Raw genomic sequence first — 20,580 nt, 5'->3', positions numbered from 1 at the left:
GGTATGTTAGTGAAGATGGTGATATGATGGTGGTGCTGATGACGGTGAGGGTGATGGTGACAGTGGTGATGGTGATAGTGGTGATGGTTGTGATGATAATGGTGGTGGTTATGGTTGTGATGATGTTGAGGGTGATGGTGACTGTGGTGAAGGTGGTGGTTGTGATAATGGTGGTGGTGATGGTAGTGACAGTGGTGATGGTGATGGTTGTGATGATAATGGTGGGGATGGTGGTGGTTATGGTGGTGATGATGGTGAGGGTGATGGTTGTGATAATGGTGATGGTGACAGTGATGGTTGTGGTGATATGATGGTGGTGATGATGGTGATGATGGTGACAGTGATGAGGGTGATGGTTGTGATAATGGTGATGTGACAGTGGTGGTTGTGGTGATATGGTGATGATGGTGACAGTGGTGAGGGTGATGTTTGTGATAATGGTGATGATGGTGACAGTGATGAGGGTGATGATTGTGATAATGGTGATGGTGACAGTGATGGTTGTGGTGATATGATGGTGGTGATGATGGTGACAGTGATGAGGGTGATGGTTGTGATAATGGTGATGGTGACAGTGGTGGTTGTGGTGATATGGTGATGATGGTGATAGTGGTGAGGGTGATGATTGTGATAATGGTGATGGTGACAGTGGTGGTTGTGGTGATATGGTGATGATGGTGACAGTGGTGAGGGTGATGGTTGTGATAATGGTGATGGTGACAGTGGTGGTTGTGGTGATATGGTGATGATGGTGACAGTGGTGAGGGTGATGGTTGTGATAATGGTGATGATGGTGACAGTGATGAGGGTGATGATTGTGATAATGGTGATGGTGACAGTGGTGGTTGTGGTGATATGGTGATGATGGTGACAGTGGTGAGGGTGATGGTTGTGATAATGGTGATGGTGACAGTGGTGGTTGTGGTGATATGGTGATGATGGTGACAGTGGTGAGGGTGATGGTTGTGATAATGGTGATGATGGTGACAGTGGTGAGGGTGATGGTTGTGATAATGGTGATGATGGTGACAGTGGTGAGGGTGATGGTTGTGATAATGGTGATGGTGACAGTGGTGGTTGTGGTGATATGGTGATGATGGTGACAGTGGTGAGGGTGATGGTTGTGATAATGGTGATGATGGTGACAGTGGTGAGGGTGATGGTTGTGATAATGGTGATGATGGTGACAGTGGTGGTTGTGGTGATATGATGGTGGTGGTGATGGTGACAGTGGTATTGTTCCTGATGTTGTTGTTGACAGAGATGAAGCATTAGGGGAGAAGAACTCACAACCTCCTCTCCCCGTTCCTTCTCCGAGAAGGACTCTGGGCTCCTGGGCCTGCACACTGCTAATCAGAGAAATGATAGATGAGAATCAAAAGCACCCAGAGAGCTTAAACTGACTCCCCAAAGAGGGTGCCCGAGCCTCAGTCTCAGAGGGAGGGCGAGAGGGGAGTCTGGGGGGAGCTGAGGGAGGGAGACAGGCCTCAAGGAGAGACATCGGGGAAAAGGTGGGTGAGGAGGGTTTTCTACAAGTTTTGCTCTGAAATGTGAGACTTTTGCTAAGAGTCTGCAGCTAAGACATTTCTCAAGGTTTCTGGAACCAGCTGAGTTTCTTTTGGCTGCAAAGGCTTTAGAGTGGCAGGGAGAGCACTCTGGTTCAGCCGGGTCACTCAAGGACGGTAACAATCAAAACGACGCTGTGCTGCGCGACGCCGGTCCCCGAGCCCCGGCGCTGCCCTCCCGCCGCCTCCGCAGACCTGACCTTCCAGAGCCACCTGCCCCAGGGAACCCTGGAACTCTGCCCGGCCTCCTCGGGCAAGGCAAGGGAAACAAGGAAGCAAATGAAACCATCCATCACTCTGACGTGGAATTAATTAGCAATAATTGCACAACGGGAAACAGGGCTGGAGACAGACGGAGAAATGGAGGCAGGGAGCAGGGGAAGAGGAATGGGGTGCAGGGCGGCCGAAAGGAGGGGCACACAGATGGGGAGGAGAGGGGGCGGACATCCTGGGCCCACCACCAGACCCGGCACGCTGGAGAGAGGCCCCGACAGAGAATGAATTTGTGGCAGAAAGTACTAGTAGGTGAGTTCTGGTAGCCTAATGCATTGCAATGATTGATTATCCTTCCTGGCAGACAGGGAACTCCCAACCCCGTGATCAATGGGCTCTGGACAAACGAACAAGAAGATCCGTGGTAAAAAGTGTAAACAAAGAGAAAGGCTGCCAGAGTCATCAAACAGAAAAACGAGCTGAAGTGAGTGGGTGAGAAGCACCCAGACCAGGGGCTGAGGGTGTGTCTGGTCAGGGACCAGTAAGTGTAACTGGGAAGCTGAATTCCAAAGACAAGTTATTTTCAAAGGAGTAGGAATGCAGCTTTTACACATTTCTCCTCCACAACTGATGTCTCAGCTGAGAGGCCGCTCCATATTCCAGAGGAGAAGGGTCAGGTCTAGGAACTTTGCATCACATGGACAAATTCCTCATTTGCAGAGTAATAGGGAGATAATTCAGAAATCTGCAGATCTATGAAACCTGCCCAGATTTTCTGCAAAGAGTGCCCAGGAATTTCTCCCAAACCATCTAGGTTGCATCAGAGATAGAATGCAGCAATAGGGAAGGTGTGAGGTGAAGGTGATCACCCAAATGAAGCAGTTAAGTCACAGAAGTCATGAAGTAAAAGCAGTAATCACTAATCATTACATTTTAATTACACTGATTAAGTCAACAAAATGTGAAAGTCTGGAAAAACAATGGAACATCTCAAAAATCTCCCTAATTCCATAAAAGAGAATAGGAAGTGTTGTTATCAGTGAGGTTTAAAGACAGAATTAGAGTCCTGGCTGGGTGGCTCAGTTGGAGCACTGTCCTGTACCCCAAAAGGTTGCGGGTTCAATTCCCAGTGAGGGCACACACCTAGGTGGTGGGTTCCATTCCCGGTCGGGGTGTATACAGGAGGCAACTGATTAATGTTTCTCTCACATGAATCTCTCTCTCTCACTCTCTCTCTTTCCCTTCCCCCTCTCTAAAATTAATAAAAACATATCCTCAAGCGAGGATTAAAATTTTTTAAAGAGTTACAAATGTTAAAATTGTGTGTTTTAGAAGTCACTAGGGAAATGAAAACTAGAATGTTCACCTTTGAAATCGTAATCAATGCTATAAACAAAGCGGACCATCGGAAGGTAAAATGCCAGAGAAGAAGGAAGCATAAAAACGCGGGAAGCATAAAGGATGCTGGCAGCAGTCCGACCAGAGAGATCATAACAAAGAAGCAGCCGAATGCCCCTGTGGAGACTCAGCCCCAGATCTGATTCAAGGAGACGCAGGTGGAGGCACCCGCAAGCCACTGAATCCAGGAAGAGAAGTCTGCGCTAAGACGCTGCAACCGAATCTGAGATGAATGAGGAGTTGCGACATCACCGTGCCGTAGGACGGAAGTGAGAAAGGATCCCACGGAAGGGTAGGCACATGAGCACAAAAGGCACGACGCATAACAAGGACACAGCAGCAAACCTCTGAGCAGTGGGAGAGGATGGCGCTCAGCTGGCCATGGGGATTCAGACGGGTACCATCACTTCATAAAGCAATTCTGCCTTGCATCAAGAGCCTCAACACTGCTCATATCTTTGACCCAGTGATTCTGCACTTTTGATAATATATCCTTAAGAAATAATGCAAATATTTATGTCCCAATCTGTATTAATAAAAGTGTAATATGCTAATTAGACCAGACGACCTTCCGGACGAAGCCGGGGCTGTGAGGGGAGCCCGGGTCCCAGGTGCCAGAGGGAAGCCGGTGCTGGCAGCTGGGGGAAGGAAGGCCTACTCTTGCACGAATGTTGTGCACCGGGCCTCTAGTATTATTCATAATATCAAAAACCTGGAAATCCAAGATGCCCAACAAAAGAGGAATAGTAAGTAAATTTAAATAGGAATATTTAAATTGATGCTTCTGAACAGTTTTAAGGGGGAAAGTGTTAAAAAAATATTAGGTTAAAAAAAGCAGAAAATAAATTTTTTATACCCAGAACAATATTAAATATATTGAAGAAATACACATGGGAAAAAGGCTCAAAGATAATAAACAAAAGTGTTAATAATAATTAGGGACAATGGGAATTAGAAGTGACTTGAAATTTTTCTTTATACTTTCCTCTACTTCCTAAAATGTACCTGTTGAATATGTACCATTTTTATAATTAAAATATTGTACCAAAGTTCTATAGGTATCAAGTAATATGGGCAAAAACATTAAACATATAAAGATAAATGACAAAACACAATGTAGTGTGAAAAATGAGCTCATCATTATCCCATAGGACAAATAAACTAGACAAAAATAAATAGGATGCAAAAGACAGTCAGGAAAAAGGGTACAAGTCTCTAAAATGGGCTGAAAAGATTACTGGGTTCCTCGTCTATACACCCTCTGGCTTATCGATATCTTCCTTGTGTTGGAGCTACTTTTAAAACTTGAAGACAAAAAAAAAAAGTGATAATGATGCATAAGTTCTCATCCACAGAAACGCATGATTGTCTGCAGCACATCATGGCCGCTGCCCTAGGACACTGACCGCTCTCACACTTCCTCAGCTCCTTCAGAGCTCCTGGCTGCCCACGGTGTGTGCTGCTTGAATTTTCCTTTAAATGAGCCATAACATCTTACCGGTTCTCACACTAATGAATGAGTTAAATAAGATCTTGGACATGTGTGCATTTTATATTTGTCCCAGAAACAAGATTTTACTTTTTTTGCAAAGTTGTCCGTTAACAGCATAACAAGGAAAGGATAGCTATTTTCAAACTGTACATTCTGAAAGTATGAGCCACATCTTCTCAAGCATCCATAAGATACTTATAAAAATCTATAATAAAAGAATATGCTAATTAGACCAGACAGCCAAACGACCTTCCAGACGTCCTTCCGGACGAAGCCACGGGGGCCGAGGCAGAGGTGGTTGGGGGCAATCAGGTAGGCAGGCGAGTAGTTAGGGGCGATCAGGCAGGCCAAGTGGTTAGGAGCAAGCAGTCCCGGATTGCGAGAGGGATGTCCAACTGCCAGTTTAAGCCTGATCCCGCAGGAATCAGACCTAAACTGGCAGTTGGACATCCCCCAAGGGACCCCAGATTGCGAGAGGATGCATGCCAGGCTGAGGGACCCTCCCTCCTCCGTGCACGAATTCTGTGCACCAGGCCGCTAGTAAATTAAATAATACACCATGAAGACATCACAGCACGCCCTGGCTGGGTGGCTCAGTAGGTTGGAGTGTCGTCATACACCAGAGGGTTCAATTCCCGGTCAGGACACACACCTAGGCTTCGGGTTTGATCCCTGGTAGGGGCACCTACGGGAAACTACAGTCGATGTTTCTCTCTCTCTCTCTCTCTCTCTCTCTCTCTCTCTCTCTCAATCAATTAAAAACATGTCCATGGATGAGGATTAAAAAATAAATAAAAATAAATCACAACACATTTAAAAAAATAGGGTGGAAACCTTACCACTCAGTTTTATCCTAACACCATGTAATAAGTGAGGGTGCAGCCTGTTAGAGAATAACATTAAAATCTATGGTTGCAGTGAAAATATCATTCAAAGGTAAATGTGCAAATTCAAACTTTATTATAAAAAGTTTAAGCATTGCAGTTCACATGTAAAAAAGAATAGCAACAACAAACCTAAGGAAATGGGAGAAAGAAGAAAATGATGATAAAAACTGAAAATACAGCAGAAAACATCGTGAAATTTAAATAAATGTGTCAGGGGCTGGTTATTAAAATTACTAATGAAAATGAGCAAAACTCTGTCAAATGTAAGTTTTTAAAATGTAGCAAAATAGGACAAAAATGGAAACAAGAACTGAGCTATATCAGATGTTTTATTCAACTTATTCTGCATTAAGTTGGTGTCAATGTTTTAGATATTTTGTGTCAATGTTTTAGATTTTTTTTTAAATCCTAAGAATATACAACACATAATTTGTGTAAAACTGATCATGTCTATACTAAAATGGACATAAAAAGTAAAAAAAAATTGCCCTGGTGTGGTTCAGTGGTTAGAGTGCTGGCCCAGGCCCCAAAGGGTCATGGGTTCGATTTCCAGTCAAGGGCATGTACCGCAGTTGCAGGCTCGATTCCCAGCCCAGTTGGGGTGCGTGTGGGAGGCAATCAATCAACGTGTCTCTCTAACATCCATGTTTCTCTCTCTCTCCCCCTCCCTTCCACTCTCTCTAAAAACATCAATGGATGATCTACCAAAGGACTTGTATGCATGCATATGGGCCTAACCAATGGACACAGACAAGAGGGGGGTGAGGGCATGAGTGGGGGGTAATGGGGGAATAAGGACACATATGTAACACCTTAATCAATAAAGATATTTTTTTAAAAATCAATGGAAATAAAATTTAACTAAAACTAGTATTGACCTTAACCTAACTATTAAAACAATCCCCTCTCCTGTTCAGTACCTGGATCCAAGCCTCACAGATAAATTCTATTTTCGAATAGAAAAATAATTCTGTTGAGAAACTGATTCAAAGCCACCTACAGTTCATTTCCAAACTATCATCGATTCTCAAGTCCCAGTAGAGACAGAGATAAACGCTCAGCTGGTGACAGGACCAGCGATGTGATAGAAGAATAATGCCTCTTTGAGGGTTTATCAGAGGAAGCTAAGGGCTGTTCAATAGGAGAGCAGCTAATAATAGAATCCACACCATCAACAGCTTAAGAAAACGCATACCATCGTTTTTAAAAGACAAAAAAGGCATTTCAGAAAATTCACTACCACCTCCGAAGACAGCATTTAACGAAGGGAACGCAAAAATAATTTTTGAGCAGGCTGCAGGGATCCTAGAGTAAGAGCTGGTATTAATATAATAATTGGTGGCGAAATACGAGGGAGATGCACGTGGAAATCAGAAGCCAAACGAGGGTGCCTGACGTAGCACCATTCGGACGTTTTAGGGTTTGGGGCAAATGCAAGAGACTCACGGAGACACAGGAGGAACGCTGATGCTCCCACTGCGTAGCAACAAAAGCCAACGAGCCAACTAAACTCAACGGGTGCATCTGAAATAGTGAGCCGCATTTCTACACACAAATCGGCTAGAAAACGCACAAGAAAAGGAAATGCCAGTCACCACGGCAACAACCCGCTGCCACCACCACCACCACGCCGCGCCGCGCGTCCCAGGACTGCACTGCACGAGAGCGCGTGGTTTCTGAGCGTGAAATCTCCAAACTGGTCCAGGTCTACGCGAAAATCCTCCCCTGCGTGGAGGCTCAGGTCACATCCCTGAAGTTATGACCAAGGACAAGCAGCAGCTGTGAATGCATCAACAGCTCTCGGCAGCCCTGCGGAGACCGGGCCCCTCACGCGAGGAAGCTGGGCCGGAGGAGGGGGCTGCAGGCAGGAGTCCCATTGGGCGCAGGCGCACCTCACACAGCCTGCTGGGAGCAGGGCTGGGCCGACGCCCTCGTCTGGGTGACTCGGGTTCTAGAGTCTGGGCTCTTCCCATGCTCCCCATTACCCACCGCCCGCCCTGATACCTTCAAATATCACACAGTCTACACGACAAACAATGAAAAGGAGTCGCTTCTACGTGTCATTGAAAGACACTTTAAAACACCAAGACTCAAACAGCATGACTTTGGGATGTGGGTGGTGGAGGCCCGGGGTTAGGCGTGGCTACTTCGGGCTCCGGGAAGAAAGGGATTCTCTAATACTCTGCAGAGCAGAGACGGAGCAGCATTTGAAGAACGTACCGAATGGTCTTACCTGTGCCTGGGCATACAACAGGAGCCTAATAATAAAAACCAGTCACCTTTGCTCTGCGCCAGGCCCTATGCTAAGCAATTAGAGACCTTCCTTCCTTCATGCAATCCTCATAAAGATCCTACAAAGGGAATGCTCCCATTCCACAGATGGAGAAACTGAGGCTCAGAAAGAAAGTGAGTGGCTCCTTGCCGAAACCGGTTTGGCTCAGTGGATAGAGCGTCGGCCTGCGGACTCAAGGGTCCCAGGTTCGATTCCGGTCAAGGGCATGTGCCTTGGTTGCGGGCACATCCCCAGTAGGGGGGGTGCAAGAGGCAGCTGATCGATGTTTCTAACTCTCTATCCCTATCTCTTTCTTTCTGTAAAAAAAAGAAAGTGAGTGGCTCCAGGTCCTTCAGGCAGGTCTGGCCGACTTTATCAGCCTAGCTCCGTCCCCACCCAGCAGATGGGGCTGGCCTTTTCTGAGGTCCCACGGGTCCTGCAAGCCCTTGGGTGTCTAGGTGTCCCTCAGAGCATGGCCTGCTCCAAGCTCCCTCCCTGCGTGCTTTGGTCAGTGTACCCCAGAGGCCACCCCTACCCCTGGCTAACACTCCAGTCACCCCGTGGGCAGCCTGAAGTCCCATGCTGTGCTCTGTACCTCCTGACAGGTCCCTGACTCAGTTTCCCCTCTCATTTCAGCCAGCAGGCCTGGCTGTCTGGCTGCCACTCTGCTGGGTTCACCTTTCTGAGCCGGTTTCCGTAGCTATGAAATGGGGGGAGTGAGAGCAGCCACCCATGGGGCTGCTGTGAGGATTAGACTGAGCGTTTAATCCTGGCCATCGTGCGTCTCTTCTCCGCGAAGGCAGAAAGAACACGCCCACCTGTCCCCGCTGCCAGCCGCCAGCCAGCGGAGGTACAGACTCAGGCAGGAAATGCAGTTGGGGTGGGGTGGGCTGCTGGCCCCATCTGAGCTACGTGGAGAAGGCGCAGTGACCCCCCAGCCCACACCTGGCCTGACCTCCCTGCCCCTATCCTCCTCCAGGTCACACACCCAGACGAGGAGACAGGACCAAAGGCAGAGACTTCGGAGCCACCTCGGAGCCACCTCGGGGTCTGCACTCACAGTGGTCCCTCTGCCCAGCTCACGGCTTCAGGCCTGGGCACGTGTTCTCACACCAGACACCATCCGGTTCCTCGGTCAAGGTCACATGTGAACCCGCCCTTCCCCTTCCCCTCTCGTAACCCTGCTGCGTGACGCTGTCCACGGCCCGAGGGCTGGCTGCCTGCTGCTGCCTTCCCGGGACCCCAGCCGAGGGCCACGCCCGATGCTGGGAAAGGGTCTCACCCTCCAAACCACAGACGAGACCCTGGGTGGACAGGGCCATTCTCGGAGCTGCTCTACTCACCTCACAGCCCACCGCAGCTCCCTCTAGGAGACCCAGGCGGAGCCCGCCCAGAGCCAGGCCCGCCCAACACGTCATCACAAACCCAGGCACCCGTGGGTGTGGATGCCCCAGAGAACATCTGAAACCAGAGCTTGGACCCCCGGGGGCACCCACACCTGCTGACCTTCTTGGTGTAGCCCATGGCCTTCAGGACAGAATGGTTCAAGGTCTCCAGGGAGGCCAAGACGTCCTCATAGTCCCCCATGTGGTCCACAAAGTAATCTGGGGCAGGGGAGAGCAAAGGTCAGGGGTCACAGGAAGATTCTGCCCCTTTCACCACTCCCCCTGTGCCCCCCATTCCCGCTCCCCAGTTCCCCTCCCTCCACACCTCTTGGTCCCTGCATTGCCTAACCCGGTACCTACCACACAGCTCCTTGGTGTCCACGTGGCTGCAGAGAGAGAACAGGGGAAGGGGGACTCAGAAGCCGGCCTGTCGGGTCCCATCCTCCTGCCCTCCCTCCACAGCGTGCCCGGCCCACGCAGCTGGTAGAAGGCCTGGTGCCTTCTCTCTTCATTCCATGCTCTGGCATTGCGAGCCCCACTTTACAGTTAGGGTGCAGCAGGTCAATGGCACCAACCCCTCCGAAGGATCAAGCCGGGCTCCGTCGGCACCTCAGTCTATCGGACCCCCTCCCCACCCCACCCGCCCTGTTTCCGCTCCCACAGTCTGCGGATCACATCATGAGCAGACGGGACCGGGATGGGGCTCAGGAAAAGGGAGGAGGCGAAAGGGAGGGGGGGCTATTACAGGCTGGGCACTCCTGCCTGCTGGGTCCTGGGTCTGGGACAGCGTCCTGTCCTCACCCTAACCCCACACCCCAGGCTACACCCCATTCCTACAGCCTGGATGGAGAAGGGTCCTGTCCTTCCAGGAGGAGGCTGAGCGGGTGCAGGTGCAGCCAGCGAAGCAGCCTGGGAACACGGATGCGACGCAGGAGTGTGCCCAGTGGGCGCCCAGGGACCCGAGTGTCGGTGCAGTTTGGAAACCTTCACTTTCTGGGCCCCAGTTCCCTCACTGAGGGGGGGGGCTGGCCTAGAACCTGAGTCCTCCCAACCCAGGCTCCACCACACGCCTCGGGGAAAAGGCGCCTGTGCACGCCTGCCTGCTGCGGGGACCGGGATGGGGCTCAGGCAAGGCCCAGGTCCAAACCAGCTAGACCCGGGGTCAGAGGCTGTGTGAGCCGTCCTGGAGGTTCCCCGATTCGCTGTCCTAGTAAAAGTGCTGACAAGTCTTGCAGAAAAGAAGCCAGATTACTTGCGCTTAAACTAGCATTTCCCCGAGCCTTCTGACCTGTGGGAACCGTTCCGGACAGACAGCCTACCCAGCACCCCCAGGAGGGAAAGCCCACAGCTGCCGCTCTGGGGAGCGCTGGAGAAAATACCGAGGCCTCGAGAGACCGACCTTCCCCAACGGTGAGACCTCCCGCTCGCTCCCCACTCAGGTGCTCTCAAGGTTAAATGCACAAAACCTGCACCCCTTTCTCCCCACCCAGCTGGCCCAACACAGGGGGACCCAATGAGAATGCATCAGCAATGGGTCTCAGCCCTTCCAAGCTCCCGGGTGGAAGGGACCCCCCCCCCCAGACCCCCCCGCCTGGATCCAGGCACAACGCCCTTCTCTGGAGTCCTTGCTAGGAAGCTGTTTCCTTCAGGTGCCTCCCTTGACATGACACCGGCTCCACCTGCCCCGGTCCCACCTGCCCCGGCTCCACCTGCCCCGGCTCCACCTGCCCCGGTCCCGGCCTCCGCCTCACGACGCTCAGCCCCAACCTCTGGTCCATGATGAGCCCCGGGGCAGCTTCTTGTTTCAACATCTCTGGCCTGTCTCCGGGGCCCCCAACTTATCGAATCTGCCCCAAGCACCCCCACCCCGGAACTCTGGTCCTCATCCCCGGAAGGAGGCCTGGGGAAGGTGACCAGGTGTGGGGTGAAGGGGAACCCAAGGGAAAGGAGAAGGTGGCATTAAGCTTGAGGCGGGAAGGGCGGGCAGGGTCAGCAGCGTTTGCTCTGGATTCAGGGATGGCTTGGCCGGGAGGTTCAGACGGATTCTGAGATGTGGGTTAGGGTTATGACGACGGAGCTGATGAAGAGGTTTAATTAGGCAGAGTCAGAAGTGGGGTTCAGGTGAGGAAGTGGAGTCATGGGGAGATGAAGCGTAGGGAATATAATCAGTCACACTGCGATAACGACGGACGGTGCCAGCTGGGTACTGGAAATATTGGGGTGAACATTTTGTAAAGTATATGATTTTCTAACCACTACGCTGTACACCTGAAACTTATGCAAACTAATATTGAAAGTAAACTGTAATTAAAAGAAAAGAAAGTTAGGCCCCAGCCGGTTTGGCTCAGTGGATAGAGCACTGCCCTGCAGACTGCAGGGTCTCGGGTTTGATTACGGTCAAGGGCACGTACCTCGGTTGCAGGCTCCACCCTCATCGGGGCACATGCAGGAGGCAACCAATCAATGTGTTTCTCTCACATCGATAATTCTCTCTGTCTTTCCCTCTCTTCCGCTCTCTAAAAAAGGAAAACAATGGAAAAATATCCTCGGGTTTGGATTAAAAAAAAAGAAATAGCCCTAGCCAGTTTGGCTCAGTGGATAGAGCATCGGCCTGCGGACTGAAGGGTCCCAGGTTTGATTCTGGCCAAGGGCACATGCCCGGGTTGCGGGCTCGATCCCCAGTAGGGGGTGTGCAGGGGGCAGCTGATCAATGATGCTCTCTCTCATCATGTTTCTATCTCTCTCTCTTCCTCTCTGAAATCAATAAAAATATATTTTATAAAATAAAATAAAATAAATAGAGTTAGGATGAGCATTTGGTTAGCGTTTGGTTTCAGATGGGAGCCGGAGAGAACAAGATGACAGTGTTTGTGTTGGGTTGGGAAAAAAGCCCCAGGTCCGGGCAGAGCTGGGCTGAATTAGCAGAAGGGTAACGGAGCCGCCAACTTCCCTTCATCATCCAGTGTGATTTCTGCAAAATCTAGGCTCTCTCTTTGCTTAGCCACATGTGCTCAGAAAAGACCAGCTTGCCAACGGGGCCTCTGACTTCTGGATTAAGGAGCTCGGGGGCTGCAGGGGTGGGCCCCGGGCAGAAGGTGCCTCCTCCCAGCCCCCGGGCGCCGGCTCCTGCACGGGGACCCGCTCACTTGGTGTTGTCGGAGTCGATGGTGTGGAAGAGACCCTCCAGCTCCGTCTCGTTGAGGACGCCATCTGCAAAGAAGAGCTGGAACTCCTCCAAGGACAACTTCCCATCGTCTGCAAAGGAGGAAGGAGAGCAGCTGGTGTGTGAGCGACGACGGGACGTCCCCAAATCCAGACAATTCCCAAACGCACAGAGAAGTCCGGTCAGCGCATCCCAAATTAGCCAGTACGCGCCAGTTCAGGGAGAATTACTGACTCATGCAGCAAATTCCCAAACCGCAGACCCACACCTATTTAAGATAATCCTCAATCCAGCACACGCAAGAAACAGCTGGTCTGCTGGGACTCACTCTGCAGGAATTCAACCAACAGCAAGCACCTGCCCGCCAGGCACTCTCCTCGAATCGATCCGCCTGACCACCTGGGCTGGCACTGTTTACAGTCTCGCCACACCTACCACACCTGTAAGAGGTGGGTCCAAAGGCGGGCAGTCTGATGGTCTCCCTCTCTCTCCCGTCCAAACACCCCGATAATCTCCCCACATTTAAATTATCTCCAACAACCAGCACCCACATCCTGATTTGGGGAGAGGAAAGACCCCTCTCCACGGTGCCCCATCCACTCGGCAAGCGTCCAGCCCAAACCTTTGAATGGGCTGACGTGTGATGGCTGCCAACAGTTGGCACGGAGTTCTCCCGGTGCCACAGATGCTGCCTTAAAGGTGCCAAACCACGAGGAAAGGAGGAGCCTGGCCTGGGCCCAGCGCTGGCCCGCCCGCCCTGGGGCCGGGAGCTGTGGCTCGGGGGTGCGGAGGGCATCGGGCTCTGTGAGGGGCACCACGGCTGAGGCATGCCACCTGTCCGCTTCCCTCCCTCCCTCTCACCTTGCTCTCACCTGCAGTCCCCCTGGCACACTGGCAGGGAAGCTCTCTGAGTTGGGGGCAGAGGGAGGGGCTCACAGCAGACCTGTGGCTCCAGGAGAAACAGCCCTCAAGTTCCCCCCTCAGCTCCTCCCACCCGGGCACACCTGCTGAGAGAAGGCCTGAAAGCTGCTCTCCACCCCCTGAGCCAGCACCCCTCCTCAAGGAGCCTGCTCTTCTTAAAGGAGCCATGCCTGTGGGCGGCCGTGTGGGTCAGGGAGGACGGCAGGCCCACGACCCTTCCCAGCCCCCAGCCCCTGTGCAGACCCCCTCCCACGGCTGCCAGCCAGGCTGCCATCAAGGCCCAGCAGGCCCACCTGGCACCTCTGGGTGGACTAGGAAGAGATGCCCTTTCCTGGTTGGGGGTGAGGGACTTGCCCAGCGTCAGGGCACATGGTTGCGAACGGATGCAGGCTGGGTCTGAGGCTCTCGATTCCTTTAGGCAGTTGCCCTCGTGCAGGGCACAGCTTGCCTACGTGAGCCCAGCGCAAAGTTGTTCTCACATTTTAAAGGCACCGGAGCTCCCGTCTCTGCTCCCAGCAGCTCTGTGTGGGCTCAACGTGGGGCTAAAGGACAAGCTGGGGAGAGGGAGACCCTCCCACTTGTCCTCACTTCCCTCCCCATCATCAAGTGCCAGGGGCGGAGAGAGTAAGGATACCAACGTGTGAGCTGTGTGAGCGCTGGGGCCTGGGGTGCCTGGGGGGGTGGGGAAGGCAAGGTCCCCGATGCCTCTGCCATCCCGGCTCAGGTTTCAGTGTCCAAGAGGGAGGATGAGTTTGTAACTTTCAAAACGTAAGAGTCCCCCAACACTCCCACTCAGAAGGCTCAGAAACCAACCACGTACGATGCCAGCTGTGAAATAACTCTAAGCGGCGGGTCTTTGTCCTCTGGGCGAGAGGAGACGTTCCAAGTTCTGCTTGGCAAGATTGGTGATAAAACCAGGAGCCACAGCGCAGAATCAGGGCAGACCCGTGGGGCTCTGGCTGCGTATTCACTCATTCAGTCCCCACCACACCCCCATTTCACAGAGCTGTAAACCGAGGCACAGAGCAGTTAAGGGACTTGCCCAGGCCCCACAGCTGGAGCTCGAACCCAGGCCACCTGGCTCCTGAGGCCACGCTCTCACCCAACGTGGGGCAGGGTCTTGTGGCAAGAGCTCCAGCCACAGGGCGACATGGACTGAGGGATTGACTTGTCCTGTCTGCCATGGGCACAGCTGGGGGTCCCCCTGCCCTCACACCCTCCCGCCTGTCAGGTGCCCTGTTGTCTGCGCTCAGGAGAGCGGCAGGGAGGGCCCTGGCCTCCTGAGCACAGAGTCTCCCAGCTGACATTTACCTCAGTGCCCCCCACAGCCCTAATGAACCAGATCAGCTAACGAGGGAGGCAACCTCTCCCCCCAGGCACCCCCCCAATTAGACCAGCGGGCCGTTTGCAGGTGTCTCTCCCAATTAGCATGAGCTCAGCCTCCAGTCACAGTGACCTTTCAAATGCCAGGAGTCTGCATCCCTGCAGAGACGTGCAGTCCGGCACCTGCCGCCTGCCCCCCGCCCCCCCCCCCGGTTCCACCCCCAGCCCTGCCCGTCTCCATCTCTGTGAGATCTCTGTCCTCGGAGCCACCGACGGACCAGACGGCACTCATGCTCCTGTAATCCTGAGGCCCATCCCTTCCAGCCCCAGCCTCAGCCCCAGCCCACACTCCATCTTCGCCCCCGGCATCTTACTCCGCTGGAAGCCAGGGAGGGCCCGCGTGCGGCTGTGATCAACAGGTGTGTGCGTGAGCCTTTGTGTGTCGCTGGTCTGCACCCACACTCACCGTACAGCACACTATCCCTGCCCACACAACGTTTTCAAACTGTGCTGGGCTGAGTCCGAACCCATCTGCTCCCCTCCCCCAAACTGAGGGCCTGCAGTCTGTCCCTTGCCCTCGCCAAGCCTTGCTGTTGTCAGCTGCGGCAAGGGGTACGGTGCTTCCTAAGCCAGAGCAGAGAGAAGACCAGGGGAGAAGGTCCATGAAAGTCTCCGTGCCCGACGCTCAGTGGCGTCGGCAGCCTGTGCAGCACAGGAGGGAACCCAACACCTGTGGGCAGACCAAGGCCCCTCGCGGCAGCCCTCTGCGCTGGGGGCTGGTTCCACACCCCCACTTACAGATGGGGAAACTGAGGCCAGAGAGTTTGGGGACAGGCCTGAAGCCACAAAGCTGGGAAGTGGCCGAGCCAGGGCTTGAACCCAGGCAGTCTCTGTGACAGAGCAGGGGCCCCGCCTCCCTCCCACAGGCTCCGCATCCCACACACCTTAACCCTGGGGACACCCCCACGGCCACTCGGCTGCTGGGAAGACTCGAGGCCCCGAGAGGAGCAGCAGGCTGGGCCTGTGCGGGGCCCGCAGGAGAGACGTTGGGAGCCCCCCGCTGTGCTCAGGGGCGGGCCCGTGGGCTCTGACTGGGAACAAGTAACGGCGAGGACAGCCCGACAGTGCCTGGAGACCAGGGTGCCACCCACCACGCACGCACGGACGCACGCACGGACGCACGCACACCCACATCCACTTGGAGACCACAGCCAGTCACTGCTGCACCCCAGGGCTACACCGTCACACTCGCATCCATGAATAAACCCATCACCTAAATCTACAGGCACTTACCAAGCACCTACTGTGTGCTGGGCGCCAGGCCCACGACAGGGACAAGCCTCTAACCCCCCTCTCTAATCTCTAACACTGCTCAGGCCACGATGCCACCACCATTTCCTGAGCCCCACTGAAGCCCCTGCCCACCCCCCCCCCCATCTCTTTCCTTTCTCCTTGCTCCATGTGCAATTGCTCTGATGGTCCTTCGGTCCAGGAGGCCCGGGAGGGGCCGTCACTCCCAGGGTTGGGGGTCAAGGGGTGGAGACCCCGGGCACTGGCTTCCAGCCAGGCCTGCGCACCACCTCCCTCTCCCCCCCAAGGCCTCGTGTTCCATCCCCCACACCATGGGGGGCAGGTCAACTCCCAGGGGCAGGGAGAAAGGGGGTGCTGGGACCCAGGCTAGAGCTGTGGCCTTGAACTCCAGCCTACGAAGGGGAGGGGCTGGGATTGATGCCCGGGGCCCTGAGGGGCAGGCACCATCTGTTCCCACTTTCCCCCAGCAGAGACCTTGATCCTCAATCAGCTTGTTTTCAATGAATGAGCAAGCAAACACTGAGCACTGCTTAATTTTCCCCAAAAACACCCATCCCCACACCTCCCTGTGTTTTCCCACCAGCCTAGGCAAGCAGACAGGTGAAGTGTTGTCACCCCACTTTACAGATGGGGAAACTGAGGCCTGGGGAGGGAACTGCCTCGGTTAAAGCCACGTAGAGCCGCTGTGGGCCGGAGAATAACGACTGCAGCGTTTACAGGAAGTTATCCCGCGCTTTGCCACACCGGCGAGGTTCGGGCCTTGGGGAGCGTGGTTATCCTGGCGCAGGCGGGAGCCTACCAAGCAGTCAGGAGGGGAGCCAGGCGTTCTATGGCAAAGCAACGTGCTGCTCTCACGTCGGGGAGGCTGTGTGATGTGGGGAGAGGGCTGGAGTCTGCAGCAGAGCGACCGCCTCCACGCAGCTGGGCTACCCCGGGCAAGTCACTTAACCTCTCTGAGCCACGACAGCGCGGCTAGAGCATGCTGCACCCACTGCACCAGGCCGCCGGAGGAGGGAGTGTGCCGGGGCCTGGGACGGGCCTAGAGTGAGGCTGGGGCTTCCTTCCTGGGTGGCCCAGCCCGGCTGCATAGGGGTTAAAGCGCCAAGCATTTCCCATGGGCAAGACACCCTGGCGTCACAGACATCAACTCACAGCATCCACATGGCATCCCCGCTGGGTGGGGACCACGGGAGTCCCGTTGTACAGAGGGGAAACTGAGGCACGGAGCAGAACCGGGACTTGGCCTTCAGATTTCAGAGACCTGTCCCCTTAACCCTTAGGTCCACTCCCTACCCCTGGTCCTTTCCCTCGAGGCGTCAGGACAGAAAGGGCCCGGTCCCCACTCAGGGGCCAGCACGGGAGGGGAACTCACCATTTTTGTCCGCGCGGCGGAAAATCTGCAGGGAAGAGAGACGGGGTGAGTCAGCCCTGGGCAGAGAGCCCCCTCAGCGGCTCCTGACCTGGAACAGATGTCCCCTCCGCCCCAGGAGGCCTGGGAAACTGGGCCCCCACTTTCTCCCTCCCCAGGGAGGAGACCCCGCCGGCTGGGACCCAGGGTGGGAGAGGGAGGGATGTTACAGGCAGAGACCCGCCCAGCCTCCCTAGCGGAAGCAGCCGCCCACTCTCCCTTCTGTGCCGCCAGCCTGCCCACAGCCACGCCGACAGACACATGCACACGCGTGTGGACACTCTGGCTCACACTGTCCACAAGCTTGGGGGTGCACTCCCAGTGCCATCGGTCCATGGGGCTTCACCCACAGTCGCCCCCTTAGTTGCACACCCCAAATTTGTGTCCCGTGGCCACAGCCACAGGGCTTGCATCCTCACAGCTCTCCAGGGAGGTTGGGTTACTCTGAGCAGAGATGTCTGCTAAAGGAACCTCGAGGCTTGGCCACTAGACCAGCCACAGGCAGGAGGGGACTTTGGGGCGGGGGAGTGAGTAGAAGCAGGTTGACAGGAGCTCGGAAAACCAGTTGCCGCATCAGGTAGGAAAGAGGAGGGGCCCACCCACGCTCCCACCCCCACCCCCACCCCCACCCCCAGCCTGAGCCTGGAGACCAGATAACTCCTCCTCCTGGTATTTCGGGGCAGGTAGCCCTGCTGATGGAAGGAGAAGGTGGAGGACCACCCACCTCTGGTGCATCCCTGGGATAAAGGACAGAGACCCTGCCCCCCTGCAAGCAATGGGGTGGCATCCATTATCCCCCCCCCAGGCCGTGACACACTGAAGCAGCGGCTCAGGAGGGCTTCTCGGACATCAGCCCCTTCCTTAGCTGAACCCTGATGCCAGGGGACTGGGCAGGAGCCACTGGGGCTGGGAAGAAAGGGAGCACTCTCTGGCCCCCCTCAAAGCCCACACTCCTGCTCCGAGGCTGGGTTCCACCCTCAGGTGCCTGCCCAGGGCCTGGGAGTTAGTGAACGACTTGACCACTTGCTGTGGCTCCAGAGTCGGCACCAGCACGGCCCCTCCCCCCATCTGCTCATCACCCCAGTTCATAGATGAGGACATGGAGGCTCAGAGCCCACAGGCAGCACTCTAGGACCCTGGAGCCCGCCCCCGGGACTGTTAGAGGAGAGAATGGGAGGGGTCTGCACATTTCTTCCCTGCAGGGCGGGCCCAGGGCTTTCAGCCTCCAACTCTGCTGGGGTCTCGAGAGAAGGTCCAGGGTGTGTCGGGCTGTGCATGTGGGAGTGTGTTTGGGGGCGCCAGCACCAGGACCCCAAGCACTCCCAGCAAAGCTCCACCTTCCCCGCCCTGCCCAGCCCTCTCTGCCCAGAGCCAGCTGTGGGTTCCAGGAAAGGAGAGAGAAAATCCCCTCGTGCTCACGTGCACAAGTGCAAGCACACACACACACACACACACACACACACACACACACCCTCCCAGAACACCCGCCCGCCCTGCCAGGGGCCCTCGCTGGGACATGCACTCCCCACTGCGGTGCCGTCTACCTCTGGGGGTATGGATGGGCAGGAAGCCCCTCCACCGCCTCCGGGCACCCCACCTCCCCATCCCCTGCCATCCACCCTACAGCATCTCCCTCCCATTTGGGGAGTGGGAGGTGGGGGCAGGCTTCCCGCAGGAAGGCAGTTTGGGTTCCAGAGAGGATGGGGGAGGGGAAGTCAAAGGACGGGGTGGGGGGGGTGGGGGGGGTGGACAGAGGGGACTCAGAGTGGCATGGGGGTGGTGATGGAGCTCAGAAGGGTCCAGACTCAGGGCTCCTGGGGGTGGTTCCAACTCTCTGGAAAGGAGAAGTAAAGACAGAGGTGGGGAGTGGGCTGTGCTTGCAAAGAGCGGGTGCAGGGTGAAAGGGGCTTGGGGGTGAGAACACAGGGGCTCGGGGTCTAGCGAGGAAGAGAACGGTGGTCTCAGGAAAGTAGCAACTCAGGCAGGGACCCAGGATGGAGAGCAGGAGGGGGTTGGGGGCGGCCAGGGGCTCCCGTCCTGGGAAGGAATGTGGTGAAGGATGATGGGCAGGGCTGGGGAAAGATGGGGATTTGGCCAAGACAAAGTAGGGGGATGGTGGTCAGGTCGAGGGGGCTCCAGGATCCGGGCTCCGAGAAGATGGGAATCCCTAGAAGCTGAGGGAGGGGACGTAAGGAGGGGGTGCGTCCAGGTCCAGGGACGAGACTGGACCGGGATGGAGACGGATGGGAATGTGGAGGGGCTGGGGGCTCACGCTCTGGGACGCAGAAGGGCCGGTACCTGCTCCGCGCTGCCGAGGGGGATGGGCTGGGGGGGTTCCCTGTTCAAGGAAGAGGGGGCCCCGCGGGTCCCGGTGGCGACGAAGGAGGGCGGCGTTGGGGGTCTCCCCATGGAAGGATGGGGCATGGGGTCCCGGCCCGCGCGTACTCACGTCCAGGATGACAGCGGTGCCCCCGCGCAGCGAGGCGGGGCCCGGGCAGGGGCCGGGGTCCACGGCGGGGTCCATAGCGAGGGCGTCAGGGGCGTCGGGGGCGTCGGGGACCAGCGGCACCCGGGGTTCCCCCATCCTGGCGCCCACCCAGCGCAGCAGCCCGCCCAGCGCCCGGCCCTGCGGCGGCGGCTCCCGGAGCAGCCTGTGCGCGCCGGCCCTGCACAGGCGCGCCGCCCGCTCGCACATCGCGCCGCGCCCGCCGCCGCCGCCGCCCGGAAGCCCGCCGACCCCCGCCTTCCCGCCGCGGCCCGCCCCCGCGCGACCCCCTCCCCGGCTCCGCCGCCGCCCGCACCGCCCGCCCGCCCTCCCTCCCTCTGCCCCCGCGGCCGCGGCCAGCGCGGGGACGGGCCGGCGCCGGGGGACCGGGCGGGGACGGGCGTGCGCTCCGCCCGGACCCCGAGCCACGTGCCCTGTGTCCACCCCCCACCCCCCAGCGGCCGGGCGCGGCGGCAGAGGGCTGCCCGCGGGGTCGCCGATCTGGGGGCTGAATCCCGGCCGGGCCAGGGAGGGGGGCTGCCCAGTGGTCGCGGGGTTGGTGGGGGTCTGGGTGCAGGGGGTTCTCCCCCCCCCCCCCCCGCAAAGTCTCCCGTTGCACCTCCTCCCATGTCCCCCTACTCGCCCCTCTTGGCGCCGCCGCAGGGGCCGGAGCGTGGTGTCCGACGAGACCCGAGCGCCCTCTGCTGGCTCCAGCTCCCAGACTCGGTGCCCACTCCCCGGGCTTCCACCACCACTT

At 56.1% G+C, this 20,580-nt stretch overlaps 1 protein-coding gene across 2 annotated transcripts in view; it reads right to left on the bottom strand.

The window, feature by feature from the left end:
- Positions 1–20,050, bottom strand: part of NECAB2 (N-terminal EF-hand calcium binding protein 2) — a 31,317-nt gene extending 11,267 nt beyond the window's left edge. For both annotated transcript variants that reach the window (XM_079800559.1, XM_079800560.1), the window contains exons 1-5: positions 19,788–20,050; positions 17,303–17,327; positions 12,359–12,467; positions 9,573–9,598; positions 9,334–9,431 (exon numbers count right to left, since the gene is read on the bottom strand). In XM_079800559.1, the coding sequence (XP_079656685.1) occupies positions 9,334–9,431; positions 9,573–9,598; positions 12,359–12,467; positions 17,303–17,327; positions 19,788–20,033 (504 nt within the window). In that variant the 5' untranslated portion in view covers positions 20,034–20,050. The remainder of the gene's footprint in view (positions 1–9,333; positions 9,432–9,572; positions 9,599–12,358; positions 12,468–17,302; positions 17,328–19,787) is intronic.
- Between the last annotated feature and the right edge of the window lie 530 nt (positions 20,051–20,580).

Source organism: Cnephaeus nilssonii (assembly GCF_951640355.1).
Source record: "Cnephaeus nilssonii genome assembly, chromosome: 20".
NCBI classification, from domain to species: Eukaryota; Metazoa; Chordata; class Mammalia; order Chiroptera; family Vespertilionidae; genus Cnephaeus; species Cnephaeus nilssonii.
The sequence above is the reverse complement of the archived record's forward strand: the minus strand, read 5'-3'. Positions and strand labels throughout refer to the sequence as shown.